Here is a 19334-nt window from a genome sequence, read left to right as displayed (position 1 = left end):
GTGGTCTGGCTGTTTGCGCAAGAATTAGGGTCTAGGAATAAAGTAAACAGACAACCAAGACCAGTTTTCATCCTTTTACTAAGGAAGAAAAAAAATATTTGAAATTTTCATTGTACAAGAAACAGGGTCTGAGGCAGGTGCTCATACTCCTGCCTTGTAAAGCTAGGGGAGAGAAGAGGTAGAAAGAAAAGGAGGAAGGGTGGGCAGAGTAGAAGAAAGTCAACAGATGAATGGGGGAGAAAAAAGAGAACAAGAAAAACCACACACGTGCCAGCCACAAACATGCCGTACGTCCCTACAGCAACTTCAGGAGGTTGAGTCAGCAGCCCTGCCATGGAGCAGGTGGAGCTTCGAGGTACTCAGGAAAAACGGACTCAGCCTTAGCTACAGTGGTACAGTCTGGGGAGAGAAGTACCATAGACTAGACAATCCTACCCTTATTGCCCCAGATCTCACCTGTTCCACCATGCATGGTCAGGCCCTTGCCTTATTGTAGTCCTCCAGGAAAACTGAAGCCCTGGCTAGACTTGCCATCCAGGACAGAGCTGAGCAGCCCTTGCCCTTCGGTTCTTACAGATTTGGGGGTGTAGGTAAGGGTAAGGGAGGAGCCATTTTTTAAAAAATAAACTAGAACTGAGAAGTGTCAAAAGCTGTTGCCATATGGTAACAGCAGAGTTTACCAGGGGTGGGTGAAAACTCATTTTTCCTGTCTGTCTTCCCCTGCCCAGATCTCTGCTGGTCCTCAGCAGGTTGCAGCTTGGGCATCAAGGGAGCGCCCACTTTGGGCTAGTCTGTGGGAGGACTTTGTTAAGTCTCCTTGAGGACATTGATCTTGGCGCAGATCTTGAGGGCTGGGCCCAACTTGATATTCATGGCACTCATGAGATGTTCTTCTTTGAGTAGTAACAAAGCCTGCCCATCAATCTCCTGGGAGCGGAACTCTTCTGCAATCTCTTGGCATCCTAGAAGAAGGCAAAGAGGAGAAGAGTTTTATAAAACAGGAGCTAGCCATAAAAGAAGGAGTAAAGGGTGGAGAAGGGAGAGGAAAAGGAAGGGCTGGAAGGCAGTGGGGCTATAACCTGGCCTGTCTCCCTTAGGACTGTCCCACCTGTTTCACAGCAGCTTCCAAGCATCCTGGCCCCATCTCGTGCCATCCTGCTGCCCTCCTCTCCATCATTTCCATCCCAGGATGCCCCTTCCATTTTCAGGCTGAGGAGCTTCAGATGCATAGCAGACAGTATTTCCTTTGCCCTCACAGTGCCCCAGAGAGAACAGTGGCAGGGCGTGATGGATGAACTGAGGATAAGCAATGGCAAAGCTGGAATGGGACTCACTTATCCTAAGTTCAGTGCTACAATATGGGATCTGAGATGGCATGTTCTTGGGGTAGAATGAGAGGATGGGCAATTGGCAGTAACTGCCTAAGAAGGATTAAGGAAGAACTAACTGTAGTTAAAATTGTAAAGCCTAGGACAGCTTACTCTGTAGGGATCCCCAGTAGAGAAATAGGTTTGACATTTGTAACTAAGCACAAAGAACACCTACTCCACTACGGGGCCCAGAGCTCATATCTGTACTATCAGATCATAAAGGGAAGTAGCTTGGTTCAGAAATTGTCCTTTGGAATGGGTTAGGGAAGAACATTTTGACTTGTCGCTCTTTTTCTGACCTTAAGCCACAGTCCCCTCACTACAGTGAAACAGAGTGATTACTTTCAGTCGTCGTTTCAAGAAATAGGATAAAATTTTCATTTTGCAAGGGAAAGGCAGCAAAAAGGGTCATGGTGACTAAGAGTAAAAAAGTTGGAAAGCAGGCCTGCTGTAGAGAATAACAGCCATTAAAGCAGAAGCCCCACAAGTTTCAGACAATGAAAAGTTGCTATCATTTCTGTAACCTGGCAGAAAACCAAGCCAATTACTCAGAAATTAGATGAAGTGCCACAATTCCCCCTCTGAAACCCTAAACCATGCTATGGACAGGAAATATAATTAACCATAAAGAAAAAATACAGCCATCTACACTATACATGATACACACTAGACCACAGTAGTGTTACACTGTGACACTGGTCCCTAGAGGAATACTTTCTAAAAAAATCAAGATCTAGGTTAACCTTTGAGGCTCTGGGGAGGGGTTACCAGTAGGGTCTGACCTTGTAGAGAGGCGATGAACTCATAGACTTCCTCCACACTCCAGCGGCTTGGATTACTGGACAGGAAGACTGGGTTGATACCATGTAGCTCTGGTGTTAGGGGGTCTGTGTTCGGATTTCCTAGGTCTCGTTCTCCATGACCAGCCCTCACTGATAAAGGCCCAGGGGATGTGGGAGATAGTGCTTCATCGTAACTGGAGTTATCTGAGCCCCGGCTAGAATCCTCTTGACCCTGTGGAAGAAGAGAGATAAGAAAGAGGGATTGGTAGAATTATGGTAGGCATCTCCCACATTCTAGGGGCCGTTAGAATGTTTCTAAGAGATATTCACATGTATGAAGTAATCTGTAAATGCACACACGGCAGCTCTATTTACAGGCAAATTTCAATTTTTACTGCATTGTTGCTTTTTGATTTTTCATGTTTCTCCTTTTTCACAATATACCTGATCCAGACCTTCTACACAATTACATTGAAAGAACTGAGGGGGACAAGAATTAGAGAACATGTAAGGGAAGGGAAGAATGGCAACTAGTGACATTTCTCATCCAGACTAACATGGGGTTGGGATGTTGCCACACTCGGCGGCAGTGACTCAATGTGCTTCAGACTTCTTGAACTAAGGGGCAGGGGAGGGTGACGGATGGAAGGAAGCTGGTTTCATGGTGGGGTAGAGATGTCTCTTCCAGTGGTCACTCAGTGGTCTTTGAGGGAACCTTACCCGGTGTCGCTTGCCCTGGATCTTGGCCCGGGCAATGTCGGAGGAACTTCGTCTAGGCCCTCGCCGGCGTACTCGAACATAGTTAGCCTCCTGGAACTCTTTCATCTTCTTCCGCTTTAGTCGAAACTGGTGGCTACAGCTCACATTGTACCTATGGGAGTAGGGGGGAAGGCAAGTTAAGACTGGGTAGGGATTCCCACTATAAAGGCTAACCCTACTCAAAACAAACTGGAACTTTAATTGTTAAGGAAAGAAGAGGGAGTCAGGAGAAGAGGAGCTAAAAGAGCATCTGGGAAATGGTCCTGGGAAGGGCTTGTGAGGGTGAGGGGGCTGTGAGTACCTCTTAGCACACGTCATGGAGCAGAATCTCTTGGAGCCACGGAACTGCTCCTCTGGAGCATACTTTCCACAGTACTCACACTTCAGGAGATTGGTTTTTTTATCCAGCTCTAAAGAACAGGGAAATGCTGAGGGACAGGCTATTGCTAGTGCCACCAGGACACCCTAAGTTCCAGAGGCTGGCCCTCATAAGCCCTAGTTATCCAGTTCTCAGTCCCTAAGTAGCCCAACTGGGATTCAAACTGTTCTTCAAGGATATATAGGTCATTGCCATTTGGGATGTTTTCATCATCCTTTTTTTTTTCATTTACATCCTTTCTCCAGTCCCCATCCCCACCTCTGCTGATTCCTTCACTTGCTGGCTGAGAAGGAAAAACTCATAAGAGCTGACCAAGAAAGTGTGAGACCCTTTTTCCCAAAGACTAATAAAACCCCGAAAGAGAACTAGTAAATTAGTCCAAGCCCACAACCCTGAACCTCATTCCCCAAAAAGGGTCTTCACAGCCATACTCACCTGAAGTTATACTGTCCCCTCCTAGGGGGCCACCTGGTTGGCTTTCATTTAGCCCTGCAGGAGCCCCCGTCTGTAATGGCTTCTCAGACTCCTTTAAGAGCTGAGAACAGCCCACCTATAAGTGGCAACATAATTAGTTAGCTCATTTTCCTTCCTTCTCCCTTTACAATTCTTTTCAAGGATATTACTCTATAAAGTTCTTGTATCCTTAAGTTAGCTGCAGAATCTGGACCAGAGATCACTCTCCCAGAAGAGGTGGGACAATCAAGAGTCCCCAGGCCTTCACAGACAATAGAAAGCAGATGTACATTCTCTCTAGTTCCCTATTTCTTTTTATACTTTTCTTGACCTTTGCCTATGGTACAATGAGATGTCTGGACTGGGAATCAGTTAAGTCCTGGCTCTGCCACTAACTGAGCAACTTTGGATAGTCCTTTCACCTGCTGTAAATGGTCTGTTTATTTGTAAAACCAAAAAGTTAAATTACATATCTATCTCCAGAGACCCAATCTTAATTCTATGCATTTTTTCTTTCATCTTCCATCTCTATCATGTTTTTGTTTGTTTCTTCCAACTTACATAGGATCATATATTGTGAGCCTGAAGGGACCCTAGATCATCTAGTCATCTCCCCTTATTCTACAGATGAGGAAAATGAGGACCAGACAGGTTAGATGCCATGCTTGAGGCCCACAGTGGAAGTGGCAGGGGTCAAACACAAAGTCGCTAACTCTAAATCCAGGGCTAATGAACCGTGGGGTGTGTATACTCTTCCTCATCACAGGTTCATTCATTCTGATTGGGGGACTATTTATCTTTTGCTTAGGGGAACAAACTGTAATTCCTAATTCTATATTACTTGACCCTAACTCCCTCACCGGGAAAGGTTCTGCCCCTTCCTGGATGACAAAGCCTTCAATGATGTGGGTGAGGATTTGAGGTTTCACAATGGCCTGTGGGGGCTTCAAGTCACCCATCTGTCGAGACATCATGGCCAGTGTAGGGGGCGGTGCTGAGGGGGTGGGGTTTGAGACTGCCAGGTCACTGCCAGGAGCGTTAGGGACCAGGTTGACCACTGGCTCAGCTTTCTCTAGAAAACAAAAATACATACATAAGCAGCAGATATAAGAAATGGTTCCTTCGATTTTATCTGTCACAATAGTAGATTCACTAGATCATCATGACCCAGATAACCATTATTCACCCCACTTTGGGTACACTATGGCAGCAGAGTTGACTTTTGGCTCTTTAGTGAATTCCAGAAATCACTAGGAAGCCCACTGCCATCTCACCTGCAAGGCTGCCCTTTTCTTCCATGGTTTTGGGAGTCTCTACAATTGGTGATGACTTGGCAGGAAGCACAGTGTTTATAGTGGAGGCTTCTTCTCTATCTTCCTCAGATTCAGCCTTACGCTTAACAGCCAGAGTCTGGGGTTTGCCCTTTATAATGAGGAAATGAGAAAGAAAACAGGCAAGAACCCAAGGATGAAGGAAAGTACAGGATTATGACCACTGCCAGGCAGCCCAGGTAACACCTCAGCAGCTCTATGTTCCCTAATTCAAGTATTCCTTTCTGGGTCCTCCCCCGTGTTCCTGTCCTGGGCCATTTCTGGGATTAACCTAGGAGCTGACTTCTGCTATATGTTGGTTTGTGCCAATACTCCTGCCTACCCTAGAGTGGGTTTAAACAGAATTGTTGCTTAGAAAATTGACTACTAGGGATATGGAGTTTGAACACTGCTTACATTAATATTAGATTCCTTCTACCATCAGGACCAGAAAAGCAGCAGTATCCCTCATCTTTGAGCAACTCTTCCAGCTTAAAAGGGAAATATCCCTTCTGTAACCCAGGCTCTTCCCCTACTGACTCCCCCAATAAAATCCCTTTCAATTTCAGATGTCACTCACCGGCAGCTGGACAGACTGCATATAGAAGGCAGCAGGCACCTGGGCCACAACAGGTGAGGCAGCGGCTCCCCCCTTTACCACATGTGCTGTCCCCTGCATAGGGGTCAAGCTGACCCCAGGGGCCAGTGGTGGAGGGACCTCTTGCAGGGTACCAGTAGCCTGGGAGGGTGGGGAAGTTACATGGGTCTGGCCCACTCCTTGCACTGTGCCTGGCATTCCCCGAGAAGTTGGCACAGCAGCTGCCAGCTGTGCTAATCCTAAAGCCTGTGCCTGGGCTGAACCTGGCTGTCGGCTTCCCACAACTTGAACCGGAATATGTGGTGGAGGTTGCTGGGTAGCAGACATCTTGGTAGCCCCTAACTGAGGGGGCTTAATGGATGCCATAGGCAGCTTGGATTGGATGGGGATGGGTGGTTTAGGGGCAGGGTCAGGGGGGAGCGCAAGGGCCTGGGACTGGAGCATAGGCTGGACAACCAGGGTCTGAGCTTGCTGAGACTGTGGGGGTGGGGCTTGCTGGGGAGGTGGGACTTGTTGGGGCTGAGGGGCAGTGAGGGTTGGGGCTTGCTGCTGCTGCTGCTGTTGCTGCTGCTGGGCTAACTGGAGATGGGTAGCTGTGTGGAGCAACTGGGACTGCCGGTGCTGGAACTGTTGCTGGTGGTGGATGGCAATCTGCTGCTGGATTACTACTTGCTTCTGCTGTAGGTGGATCTGTTGCTGTTGCTGGATCAGTGAGTGGGGCTGGATCTGTGTGTAGGTTGCTAGAGGAATGAGGCCAAGGTGGGCAAGGGAACAGGGAAAGAATAAAATTTGATCAAACTAAAGCCTTCCTCCCAGGAGTTCTAAACTTTGAGGTCATATAATAAAAAGAATCCTAGACTGAGATGTACCTTCTGATGTCACCTTATCCATACTGTTGCTTCAAGTTATATATTATCAAATTTGTCTATTCCTAAAAATCATTGGAAAGGGGATCGTATATCTTACAGAGATGTCAAAATTACAAAGAAATGGCACTAAAAGTACTATATAAATGTAGTTATTGTTAACAACTACAATCTATTCTCCATTCTCTCTTAGTGATTTATCCATACTGAATTAGTTATGGTAATAACTAAGGCTTCCCCCCCACCAGGCTCAGGACACCTATGCTAACATTAAATAAACAGGGGTTTAGGACTAAACACTAAAAAAAGGACATAGAGAAAACAAGTACATGCAGCTATGTCCCATCTACCTACATTCCAAAAATAACATCTTTATTTTTATTACTTTCATTTCATAGCACTATCATTTCCTTTTCTCCCATTCTGTTATCATTATTGTTTATCAAGATGTGGCAACATTAGAATATAGGTTTCATTATGCTAGTTCAATTGCTATTAGCCCATATTTCCTCAAATCTTAGAGTGAAACATCTCACTAAACTTTTCAGTTGCTTTAAAAGGCAAAAAAATTGAGGTTACCCTCTTGAGGAAACCAAGGTCCAAGGGGCAACAGGGAGCAGGCCCAATCAGGGCTCAACTACACTTTTTTCTCTTCTCACTGGGCAGAGACTTGGACTATTTGCTACCCAACACTTGGCCCATAGTTGGTACAAACAGATGTCTGTCTATCCTAAGCTTAAGACAGAGGGAAGGCAATGCAAGTTTCAGAATAAAGCAGCCAGAACTGAGCAGCTTAGAAGCTGGTTGGTATATGGTACAGGGTTCCCATTAGCATACATTATTTTTCTTATTAACACTAGCAGGACATAAGGTGAATGGATGTTCATTTCTTTTCTCATGCTATAACATAAATCTTTTAAACAAATGGGAAATAAAGTAGCCAGTCCTCTGCTTTCTGAGAAAAAAAAAACCACAGGTCTCTGATGAATAAAGATACCCTGCGGAGCCAAGATAGCTCACCTGAGCTGATAAGGGTCTGGCTGGGAGCAGGTGTAGCTGTCCGGGTCAGGTTCATGCCCACACTCTGCTGTCCACTGCTCTCTACCTCTGCCTTCTTGGCTGCTGCATTTTCTGCCTCTGTCTGGCTGCCCTGGCTCACTGTCACTGCCTGGGCTGCAGGCAAAGGCTGCACCACCCCAGTGCCCTTCCTGGAGCAGCTCCCACCTCCACCCATCCCTGAAGAGGGCACCTGACCCAGGCCCCCAGATGCTTGGCCACCCCCCGGCCCCACAGATCCTGGGATGCCATTCCCACTGCTCCCACCAGCTTGACTGAGGTTGAGGGACTGGCCTGCCCCGCCAGAGGAAGCTTGAGCCACAGCTAAAGGCTGGCCAGTGGCTTGGGGAAGGCCTGTGGTGGGAGAGGCTCCAGGGGGAATGGCCTTTTGAGCAGAGCCCTGCATTTGGGGACCCTGGGCTGAAGACTGTTGGCTCCTCACTGCCAAGTTCTGCACCTGAAAAACATGAAGTGAAAATGTAGAATGGGATGTCTCGCCTTCCCCCCCTCAAAAAAAATGTAGAATGGGAGAAAAGGCAGGAACTAAGGAAAGTCACAGAATATAGAAGTTGGAGGGGACTCGTTGGTCACCTCAGTCCAACCCATCAATGGAAGGAATGGTCTTCCAGTCTGTTTTAAGATCTCCAAGGAGGGGTAGCTAGGTGGCGCCATAGCGCACAGGTGGAGTCAGGAAGACTCCTTTTCCTGAGTTCAAATGTAGCCTCAGACACTTACTAGCTGGATGACCCTGGGTAAATCATTCAACCCCATTGTCTCTCTCCATTGCCCCCCCCCCCCCCCAGAAAGGCCTCCAAGGAGGGGTGGGGGTCAAGAAGGATCCACTACCTTTCAAGGCAAACTATTCCATTTTTGGACAGCAGTAATTATTAGGAAATTTTTCTCAACCTCAATTGAACCTAAATTTGCCTCTTTGCAACTTCCACCCATTGCTTGTGGTCCCTGGAGCTAAACAGAACCAATCTAATCCCTCCTTGATATGTTTTTTTTTTTTTTGCTTTTTGGAGGGGAGAGGATAGGGCAATTGGGATTAAGTGACTTGCCCAAGGTCACACAGCTAGTTTTTTGTGTGTATGTGTCAAGTGTCTGAGGTCGGATCCCAACCCAGGTCCTCCTGACTCCAGGGCAGGGCTCTACTCGCTGCACCACCTAGTCGCCCCACCCCTCCTTGATATTAAAGCAATTCAAATACTTTTAAGATAGCTGTAAAGTCTCCCCAAGAGTCTTCTCTCTAGGCCAAATATGCTCATTTCCTTCAATCAATTCTAATACGTCATGAACTCAAGGACTTTCACCACTCTGGTTGCCCTCCTATGGGTTCTTTCCAGCTTTTCAATGACCTTAAACTCTGGTGTCCAAGACTGAACACAGCATTCTAGATGAGATCTAACAATGGCAAAGCAAATTGGCATATGTGTCACTTCCCTATTGCTGGAAGCTATACCTGGTAATGCAACCTGAGATCACACGAGCTTTTTCTGGCTGCCATATCACACCAATGACTCATGCTGAGCTTGCACACCACCAAGTCCCCCAGATCTTTTTCAGAACAACTGCTAATCATACTTCCTCATCTTACACTTGTGGAGGTGATTTTTCTTTTATCCAAAGGAAAGATTTCATATTCGTCCCTCTTGATCTTTATCATATCAGATTCATCTCAGTGCTCTTGCCTGTCAGGATCAGTGTGTTAGCTTTGTGTCATCTGTAATTTTTACCATCTATGCTTTTCGAAGACACTGATAAAAATATTAAACAGCATGATGGCCAAGGACAGATCCCTGCAGAACCTCTTGCCATAAAGACACTGGGCTGTTAACTGACTGCATTTCAAACCCGGTCATCCAACCAGTTCTGAATCCATCTGATTACATTATTGCCTCATCAATATCTCTCTATCAGAACCTGTGGTGTTGATATGGAAGGGAAAAGCAGTCAATGCATCATAAATTCAAACCCCCCAGGGCCAGAGCAAAACATAATACAAGATGGGGTGGCTAGGTGGCACAGTGAATGGAGCACCAGCCCTGGAGTCAGGAGGACCTGAGTTCAAATCTGGCCTCAGACATTTAACACAAAGGCTAGCCATGTGACCTTGGGCAAGTCACAATTGCCCTCAAAAAAAAAAAAAAACCAAACCATAATACAAGCCTTCCATTATCCCCAACTAGAAATCTTGAGATAATAGACCCAAAGCATGTCAGTTAGAAAGGACCCCAGGAGTCATCTAGTCCAGCCTGAGACAAAACAGCTGTGCCCTCTACAATGTCCTCAACAAGGAGCCTACTTAAAGACTTCCAGTGACAGGGACCTCTTTTTCCTTCAAGACAGTCCATCTTTTTATCCAGCTCTAACCTTTCTTCTGACCTCCAGTCTCACATCACCAGCTACTTGCTGTACATCTCAAGTTGGGATGTTCTGTAAGCATCTCAAATACACGTCCAAACAGAACTCATCTCTTCTCCCAAGCCATCCTGACTGTCCAACATTCCTATTATTCTCAAGGGTAGCACCATCCTCTCAGATACCCAGGTTCACAATCTTGTTATCACCCTCCACACCTCACTCACCACATATATGCAATCCATTGCCAAGTCTTAAGAGTTTTTCCTTTCACAATAGCTTTCATATATGCCCCCTTCCCTCCACTCAGACAGCCATCACCCTGGTACAGGCCCATGGATTACTGCAATAACCTGTTGGTTGGTCTCTCTCCCCTCTAATCCATCCTCCAGTCAGCTGCCAGTGTGACCTTCCTACAGGTCTGACCATGTCACTCTCCTTACTCACTTTCTGGATCAAATACATAATCTTCATGGCTTTTAAAACCCTTCAGACTGCCCTTTTACTACCTTTCCAGTTCTCTCACATTTTACTCTTCCACCCACTCAACAATTCAGTGACACTGGCCTTGCTGCTCCTCAAGAATGCCTCTGGACCTCTCAGATCTGTACCTTTCCTCTGGTTGTCCCTCATTCTCCTTATCTGCCTCTGAACTCCCCGTGTTTCCTTTAAGATTCAGCTGCTACTCAGAACTAGGAGAACACTGTACACAGGAACAGCAACACTGCAATGACCAAGTCTGTTATAGCTCTTCTCAGCAATACAACAAACTTAAGAAAATTCTAAAAGACTCAAGATGAAAAATGCTATCCACATCCATAGAAAGAATTATGGAGTCTGAATGCAGATTGAATCACATTATTTTCTTTTTTTCTTTCTTGTGGTTTTTCCCTTTTGTTCTGATTCTTCTTTTACAACATGACTAATGTGGAAATATGTTTAATATGATTGTATATGTATAGCCTACAGGATATACATCACACCAGACTGCATGCTGTCTTAGGAAGGGAGGAAGAAAAAATTTTGGAACTCAAAATCTTATAAAAGAGAATGTTGGAAACTAAAAAATTAATTAATTTGGGGAAAAAAAAAGATTTAGTTGCTACTAGAGGCAGCTAGTTGGCACAGGAAACAAAGCACTGGCCTGAGAGTCAGGAAGACTTAAGTTCAAAAATTCAACCTGAAACACTTAATAGCTGGTAAGTCACTTAACTCTGACTGCCTCCAGGAAAAAAAAAATTCAGCTGCTAATGCCTTTTCTGAAATTATGTCCCATTTACACACCTAGATACTAAACACCATAGCATCTTGTATGCAGTTTTTTTTGCCTATCTCCCCCTCTTTGATTGTGTGGATTATCTTTCCCCCTTAGAATATGAGTGCCTTGAAGGCAAGGATCATGCTTTTTACTTTATCAGTATCGCCAGAACTTAGTACAGTGTGTGGCACATAGCAGGTACTCCATAAATGTTTGATGATGATGAAGACAGTTTTCCCTATGAGCCAAAATCTGCCTCCCTGAAACCACTGCCCATGAGAACTTGCTCTTCCCCCGGGGTTAATCTCTCTGCCACATGACAAGGCCCTCATCCCTGTATTAATGTTACCAAGTGCTATGGTCTTCCTCCAAAACAGTGCTTGGCTTTGCCACTTCCTTATTTCCATGCTACCTCTGGAGTCCAGGCCCTCATCACCTTAAACTTGGATTACTCCAAGAGAATCCTCCCTAGCTTCTCTCCCTCCGATCTCTTTCTCCTCTAATTCTTCCTGGGGCACACTGTCAGACTCATCTTCCCAAGATCACTTCCACTGCTACTCCTCTATTCAGTGATCATTAACTCCCTGTTGCCTACACAATCAAGTACAAATTCCTCCCAGTTTCGGAGGTATTTCTAGCTCAATAGGTCTAAAACAAACTCATTATTTGTTGCCTAAGTCCATGTGACTCCCCAAATTTCCAATTTCTGTCAAGGGCATGGCTGTCCTACTTACCCAATTCACAACCTTGGTGTTATCCTTGGCTCCTCACGTTTACTTGTCAGACTCACTCATGTGTCAGATCTTTCCATGTCTACCTCCTTCTCTCCACTCACATGGCAGCCCTTAGCCCAGGTCCTCATCAGCTCTTGCCTTTACTATTGCAAAAGTAGCAATAATGGTTTCTGGTCTTTCTCTCTGCCTCAAGATTCTCCCTCCTCTCCATCATCCACAGTAGCTAAAAGTGATCTTTCCAAATATAGGTCTGACCACGTCACACCCCTATTCAATAAACTCCACTGTCACCCTAGCATTTCTAAGATCAAATATAGGATCTTTTGTTTGGCATCTAAAACTCTTTACAATCTCTCTCAATTCTCTTTCCAGACCTATTAATTCATTCCCCTCTTCTATACAGCCCATAGTCCAGCCTTCTGGCTTTCTAACAGTTTGTTGCTAATATTCTATTTCCTGTCTCTGATTTCTGGAACGCATTTCCTCCTCACCTCTACTTTTTGGAATATCTGATTTTCTTCTCAAGTCCCACCTCCCATAAGATCTTTCTTGGCCATTCTCACTGATAGTAGTTTCACTTCCTCTGCCCTGGCCAGGTTATCTTTTTCTGCTTTCTGTGTGTTTTATATATATGCACATGCATGTTTTGTTTCCTGTTAGAACTTGCAGGGAAGAGATTACTTCATTTTTTGCCTTTTTATGTCTAGAACCCTGCCACATAGGAGGCCCTCAATAAATGCTTATTGCCATTGATTCTCCTCAGCTGAAGTAGTCATTACTGACCTGATCTGTATCTGTGTGCACTCCTGGAGACTGAGCAGATGGCACTTCCTGCTGGACAGCAGCCACAGCCCCATTAGGCATAAGGATGAGCTGGGATGCCAGGGGCACATTCCGGCCCAGGGTCCGGTTCACCTGTAACAGGTTACCCAGCTGTGGCTGGCAAGGACAGCAGGACAACAAGAATGGAGGAGAGGTGAGTAAGAAACAGAAGAGGAAAAAAGAAGCAGAGAAATAGAGAACACAAGATAAAACAGAAACAACTGATGAAACAGCCAAGCCTGGCTCTTTCCAGGTTGGTCCTTTAGTTCTCAATATTTGATTAGTGTGTAGAAAACTGGATTTATAGCAAGAAACCAGAGCCAAGGATTCATTCATGTATTTGAGAAATGAATTGGACAAAGCATCAAAGATTTAAAATAAGCACAACTGGAAAATGGGCTGAGAAATGGCAATCTGTTGGAATCTTCAGAGATTCTAAGGTATTGGCCAGGAGGTATGGATTTCTTCTCATACCAACATTTTAACATTGGGTTGATTATTAAACAAGAAACTGTTAATGTAACTTTAGCAAAGAAATGATCCTTTTTAGCCCTGGTCTAGCATCTTCCATTTTGGGACCTCAAAGCACTCTGTTATCTGGGGATTACAAAGATCAGTAATCACTCCTAGGGTAAAGAGAGGCAAGGAAAGCAGAGCAGCCTGGCCCAAGACACCTGGGAGACCAAGATCAAAGGAAGTGACAGATCTTGGTTCCCAGTTTTGGCCCAAGTTCTTGCTAGACAGACAGACTAGGGTGTTGCCACAGGGAGGGTGGTTATGTACAGTGGCTTACCCGAAGATACATCTGGGCCTGAGATTGGTTGAGGGGTGGAGAGGTGGTATTCCCCAGGAGGACAGATTGGGTAAGAGTGGTAGCACTGGGGGAGCTCACACTTTGGGAGCGGCTGATAAGCTGAGCGGCAGATGTGGTAGCCAAATTGATCTGTGTGACAGAAAAAGAACACGACCTATGGATGGTTAAGAAGATTTAAAAGGGACAGAAAACCGTCATATGTTTTCCTTCTAGGAAATCTAGCATCACAATCAAGAGTAAGACATTTCCCCTCCCCTGCACATGCCCCCTCAGGCAGGATCAAAGGGAAGGAGCATCACGACTTGTCGTGAACATCAGATTGAGGAGGCATACTACTACCTAAATCCTGCAGGTCCAGGACATCATTTGATATCAGCCATTAGATCCTGCACACTGGGCTCCCAGTCACAGAAGCACAGGACAGTAGCCTTTCCTCACAGGGCTACTCTGAGTGATCATCACTTCCCAGGAACAGATATCTCCCCCTAGTTTCATTCTTTCACATTATTTATGTCTCCCATTAAGACCCTAAAACAGATTCAAATGGCTCATCTCCTCGTTCCTATTTTCCATACAAGAGAAGAAAGCCTTTGCTATTATCCTGAACTGGCTAGGACCCCAAACTCAAATAGAGACAGCGAGGTGTCTTAGTGGATAGTGCTGGGGCCTGGATCAGGAAAACCCCGAGTTCAAATCCAGCATTGGGCACTTAGTAGCTATGGGGCCATAAGCAAGTCACTGAACCACTGTTGGCCTCAGTTTCCCCACATCTCCCCAAGTTATTTCGAGGATTAAGTGAGATCACATTTGTAATCTTAGCACAGCTCAGTGGGCATATAGTGAGCACATAAATGCTTGCTCCCTTCCCTACCTTTCCCTTCCTCAAACACTGGAAGTGCTGTATCAGCTCCCCTAGTGGGAAGAAGTACTTACCGAAGCCTGAGTAGTAGTGGTCTGCTGAGGTGTGCTGGTGCTTGGGGAGCTGGCTTGCCGACTGGCTGCAATTGTAGCCTGTGTAGAACAAAAGAGAGAAGAGAGAGCACAGAGACAAGGAAAGACCCTGAGTCTTCCAATAACAAATGACACACACAAACATACAAAAAAATTCCTGGTGAGGACAGAGAGGTTTTATTACTAGAGCATGGAGACAGAAGGTATTTTCACTTTCTGTTTTGGTTGTAGCAAAATAGTTTTGCACATGCAACTATGATGACCTTCTACAGCCTCAATGTGGCATATCCTTGTTCAATTTACCTCAATGTGGTCAATATCCTTATTCCCACTTCTTGGATAAGTAAAACTTGGGATCAGAAGGCCCTCTTTTAGGGTTACATCATGAATGAGTACTGAGATGAGACCTTAGAAATTCTAACTCTTGGGCTGGGTCTCCACTGACTCCAGAGACTCTAGCAGTGTCAAAGGACTATCCCTCCCCCAAAGAAGGACAAGAGGCAGAGGAGAGACTCTATCCCCAGTCCTACTTGGTATATATGCAATGCTCCCCAAGGGTCCCCCCGACCCACCTGTGGTGCCTGTCCCCTCCCTCTTGGGCCAGCTGGCTGCTGACCTCTCACCTGCTGGACGGCAGCCAGGCTGTGCAGCTGGGCATTGCTGAGCTGCTGCTGAAGCATGAACTGGTGGAAGTACTGGGCTGCATTAGGCTGTCTCTGTAATGCCTGCAGGGCCTAAAAGAAACAAAGTCACTCAGAATGGAGAACTGCTGACTCCTAACCTATCTTTGGGGCTGTTAGCCAGTTTGAAAAAGAGAGGCCAGGTAGAGGCCAGGGATATATACCACAGCCATCTGATATTTATCCTTGTGAGGAACTGAGTAACTATTCTATTTGAAGCAATGGGTACAAGCTGTACCAAAGTGTCCAAGTTGATATGTCAAAAACGAGAACAAATTCATAATTCTCAAAGTGGGATCTCTGACTATCTGCTGTAGGGATGAAAAGAAGGCCTTCTAAAGGGAAACAGACAGTAGATGAAGACATTTTAGAGGAAGGAGTTTAAAAACCAAAACCATGGTTCCAAGGAAGGCAAAGTCACATCAAGTGAGGAGAGAGGAGATAACAATAACAGTAACAATGAGTACTCACAGAGCTCATTAAAGTTTACAAAGGGATTTGTTTGTATCATTTCATTTGATTTGAAAGGTAGTAAAATGTTTTTATCTAGCACTGTATAAATTAGAATTCTCAATTAACTGGCACTCTAAAAACATACAGTAATAACTAAGGCTTATAATTATGACCCTGGACTACTGCAGAACCTGTAGTGTAACAGAAACTTCATGTATAAAAATAAGAAGAGATACATTATAAATGTTATCATATGATCTAAAATAATAAAAAGGGATCACAGAATTTCAGAGCTTGAATGGGCCTTAAAGATCACCAAGTCCAGTCTCTTCATTTTATAAATGAGCAAACTGAGGCCCAGAGGGGTCAAGCGCTAAGATTACACATGGATAGTAAAAGAGCTTGAATCTGAACCCAGATCATGCCTGCAAATCCTGTCCTTTCTGCTATATCACGCTGCTCCTCAAGGTCAGCAGATGCTAAATCTGACCCGAGCATCAGAAACAGACAGTTACATGAATAGAGCAAGGCAATCAGCCCTGCACAGGTAACTCACTTGTTTCTGATCCCTGGTATTCTGCTTGTCCTAATCTTTTCGGAAGCTTAGAAAGAACACAATTCTGAAACTGAAAGACTTATCACCTAGTTCAGCCCCTTCAGATAATGGACCATCTATCTATCTTTCTATGTCCTTGCCCATCCCACAAATTACAGCCGCTCACCCTCAGAAACCCTCCTTACCTGCACTGCCTGCCGCTCATATAGTGACATTTGAGCTATCTGGGGGCGAGTGCTGCCCCCTGAACTGGAGCTCCCATTGGTGGAGTTGGAGTTCTGCTCACTCTCAGTTTCCATTACAGCAGTCCAGAGGCCCCAAAGCTAACGTTCTGAATGTGAGACCTAGATGGAAGCAAATCAGTAAAGTCATAACCCAATCCAAAATAGCTTCCCCCTCTTTATTATTCTAGGTCAGGAAAAAACCAAAATAGATTAATCTTCCTTTGCTAGACCTTCACCTTCTACATTCTTAGATCTCCCATAATTCTACCAATCACAACTCTCTGCTCTATTCAGACATGATCTACCCTCCTCCACCCCAAACTCCTGTAATCTTTTGAAGTTACAGATCTCTCATATACTGTTTTTACTCAAAGCCATCAATAGATAAGAGGAACTCAATGGTCTCTGGTAAAGATATTTACAGCAACAATACCAAAGGAAGGCAAAATTAAAAAAAATTTCAAAGCCTTTTCTTGCTACCTTTTAATCTTAATTCCCTGAGATGACAGGGCAAATATTATTATTTTTGTTTTACAAGTGCAGAAACTAGGGCACAGAAAGGTTAAGTTACTTGCCTAAAGCCAATAAGCTAAGTTAGTGAAAGAACCAGAGCTTGAAACCTTGCCTATCTTTTGCTCTGATCCCAGTTTGGGCATGTTACTTTCCCCATTCATCCCTCAGTTCCTCCATCCATAAAAAGGCTTTCCAACAATATTGTATAAGAATTTCACATACCCATGTAAGAAAATTTAAAATATCCAAAAATCAAAGGAAATTTCAAAAGAGAATAAGGTTTGATGTTTTAATTTTTTAAAAGTCCTCCCCCCAACCCCACCAAATATATAAAACCAGTAATGTAAAAGTCTTTGGAGTCAAACAGAGTAAAACCATCATCTAGTAGTTCCACCCCCTCACTTAAGAGATGGAGAAAACAGAGTTCAGGAGGTGAAGGGCCTCACCCCTGATCACAAAGTTAGTGGAAATCCAAAACCAGAACTCAGCTCTACAGGCTCCTATCCTAGTCTCAAGCTCTTTCCTTAAAGAGACTTGCAAATACTTCTAGGAACCACTTAAAGAAGCAGGAAGGAAAAGCAAGAACACACTCACAAACCATCCTGAAACTATTCTGTCTATTGTTATTCTTACTTTTTCTGAACTGGACTAGAGGCAGCCTGATCTGCACCACCGTCTCCCTTGGATGGGTGGGGAAATCAGTAACCCATCTCCTAGGAAATGGAAAGTCAGCAGAGCATTATTTGTCTCAGAAATTTAAAAAATCAAATCAGATTTTCTGCTGAGGGCTCTCGTCTTAGAACCACAGTCATAAGAGGCTAAATTAAAATCAAAGTAGAGGACCGTGACAGAAACTTAGAAGAAATCCTCTTTACTCCCAGTACTTATCCTTCCCCATATTATCTGACACAGTCATAATTCCCAGGAACTAAAGACTCCCACAACTAAATTTGGGAGTAGTCTCTAAGTCAACGGCAAAAATGCATGCCATTTGGGAAGCGGTGCTACACCGGGTCTGCTGTGACTTCTTAGACCTCACATCTGAGATCCTAAAGCACTCAGGAAACAGACCGTGAATCCTATTAACAACCGGCGAAAAGGCACACACTTTTTATAGCTCTATTTTACAGAAAGAGAAACTGCCACAGGCCGGCTGCTGAGCGCCAGGGGAGGCTTCCAAGCCCCTGGACTACGGACGCCCGTATGGAAGTTTATGCTCTGCAGGTCAGGAGTTGGGGTCTGAACACTACTACTGAGGACAGAAAACAGGGGAAAAGAAAGCTATCCGCTGGGTTAAGTGCCACGGACTGGAAGAGGGGAGGACGGGCCGGAGCCCAGCTCCAGGCCAATCTCCCAGGACAGACGGACCGGGCTATGTGGGAAGGGGCCGCGGCACTGTCAAGATAAGAGAATGGAAAGGAACAGGGGGAAGAGGAAAAGCAAAACGCCCAGGGGCGCCCGGGGCACAGATTCCCCAAGCAGCGAAATGGGGATGCCCAGAGGAGAAGGGGAGCCCCAAGAAAGGGGAAAGAGGCAGGCAGGCGGGGGCCGGCGACCCGGGCAGGAGCCCAGTGGCGAGGAGGGGGATGCCCAGGAGCGGAAGCCGCCGGGCGGCAGGAACCAGAAAAGTTGGAGGCAGAAAATGAATGGGGGCAGACCCACCGGAGGTGGCCGGGGGAAGGAAGAAGAGGCGGCGGCGGTCGGCCTGGAAGAGGGGCCCGGGAGGCAGAGGACCGCTCCGGCCCGGGCTAGGGGAGGGGGCGGCGGCGGGGTGGCCAAGCCCTCCGGGCGGCAGCCGTTACCTTCACGCCCGGCTCGGCCCCCGGGGCCTCCGGGAGGCATCCACCTCAGGTGTCGGGGAATCCCCAGTCGCCGGCGCCGGGGGGCGGGGACGCGGCCCCGGGGCCGAGGTGCGGGCGGGGGGCTCGGGCGGGCCTCGGCTCCACGGCGGCGGGGGCAGCGGGCTCCGCGCCTCCTCCCTCCCCAGCCCGGAGGGAAGGGGGGCGGGGTGGCCGAGCGACGGTAGCGGCCTCAGCGCACCCGCCCGCCCGCCGGGCTCCACCTCCTTCTCCTCCTCCTCCTCCGCCGGGGCCAGGCCGGGCAGCGGGCACTGGCGGCAGCTCCGCTCCGGCCTCCGGGGCTCCCTCCAGGGCCCTGTCACTTCCTGCCAAGCGGGGAGGAGGGGGCGGGTGGGCTGGCAGGCTGGGGATGGAGGAGAGGGGGGCTGGCGGAGGAGGTGCTTCCGGGGCAGCCTATCCCTCCACTCCTCTCCCTCGCTTCTCCTCCCTCCCTCCCTCGCTTCCCTCGTTTCCTGCCCGGGCCCGTTGCCATGGCGACGCAGCTCTTAGGCCTCCCTCGGCCTGGCTGGGCCCCAGTTCCTCCCCCTCCCCCCCCC

The 19334-nt window shown here is 46.6% G+C and overlaps 1 protein-coding gene across 6 annotated transcripts; it reads right to left on the bottom strand.

Moving 5' to 3' along the window:
• Positions 1–59: 59 nt before the first annotated feature.
• Positions 60–18898, bottom strand: PHC1 (polyhomeotic homolog 1). 6 transcript variants are annotated; one of them, XM_069106107.1, is made up of 15 exons: positions 18742–18898; positions 16388–16546; positions 15086–15247; positions 14496–14573; positions 13542–13691; positions 12842–12865; positions 7538–7988; positions 5634–6391; positions 5018–5165; positions 4604–4815; positions 3726–3840; positions 3213–3321; positions 2873–3023; positions 2153–2384; positions 60–962 (listed from the first exon to the last, which is right to left on the bottom strand). In XM_069106107.1, the coding sequence occupies exons 2-15, from the start codon at positions 16499–16501 to the stop codon at positions 808–810; spliced, it is 2859 nt and encodes a 952-aa protein (XP_068962208.1). In that variant the 5' UTR covers positions 16502–16546; positions 18742–18898; the 3' UTR covers positions 60–807. The 6 variants fall into 6 exon arrangements, with proteins under 6 accessions (XP_068962208.1, XP_068962205.1, XP_068962202.1 ...); XM_069106104.1 differs by lacking the exon at positions 12842–12865 and adding an exon at positions 12710–12841 and having other exon boundaries at positions 7538–8030; XM_069106101.1 differs by having other exon boundaries at positions 7538–8030; positions 12710–12865; positions 18742–18896.
• Positions 18899–19334: the final 436 nt, after the last annotated feature.

The sequence above is a fragment of the Petaurus breviceps genome, unplaced genomic scaffold (assembly GCF_028583685.1).
Source record: "Petaurus breviceps papuanus isolate PSGF00001 unplaced genomic scaffold, PetGlider_PUasm1.0 78, whole genome shotgun sequence".
NCBI classification, from domain to species: Eukaryota; Metazoa; Chordata; class Mammalia; order Diprotodontia; family Petauridae; genus Petaurus; species Petaurus breviceps.
Note: the sequence above shows the minus strand (reverse complement) of the source record. Positions and strands in the feature narration are given on the sequence as shown.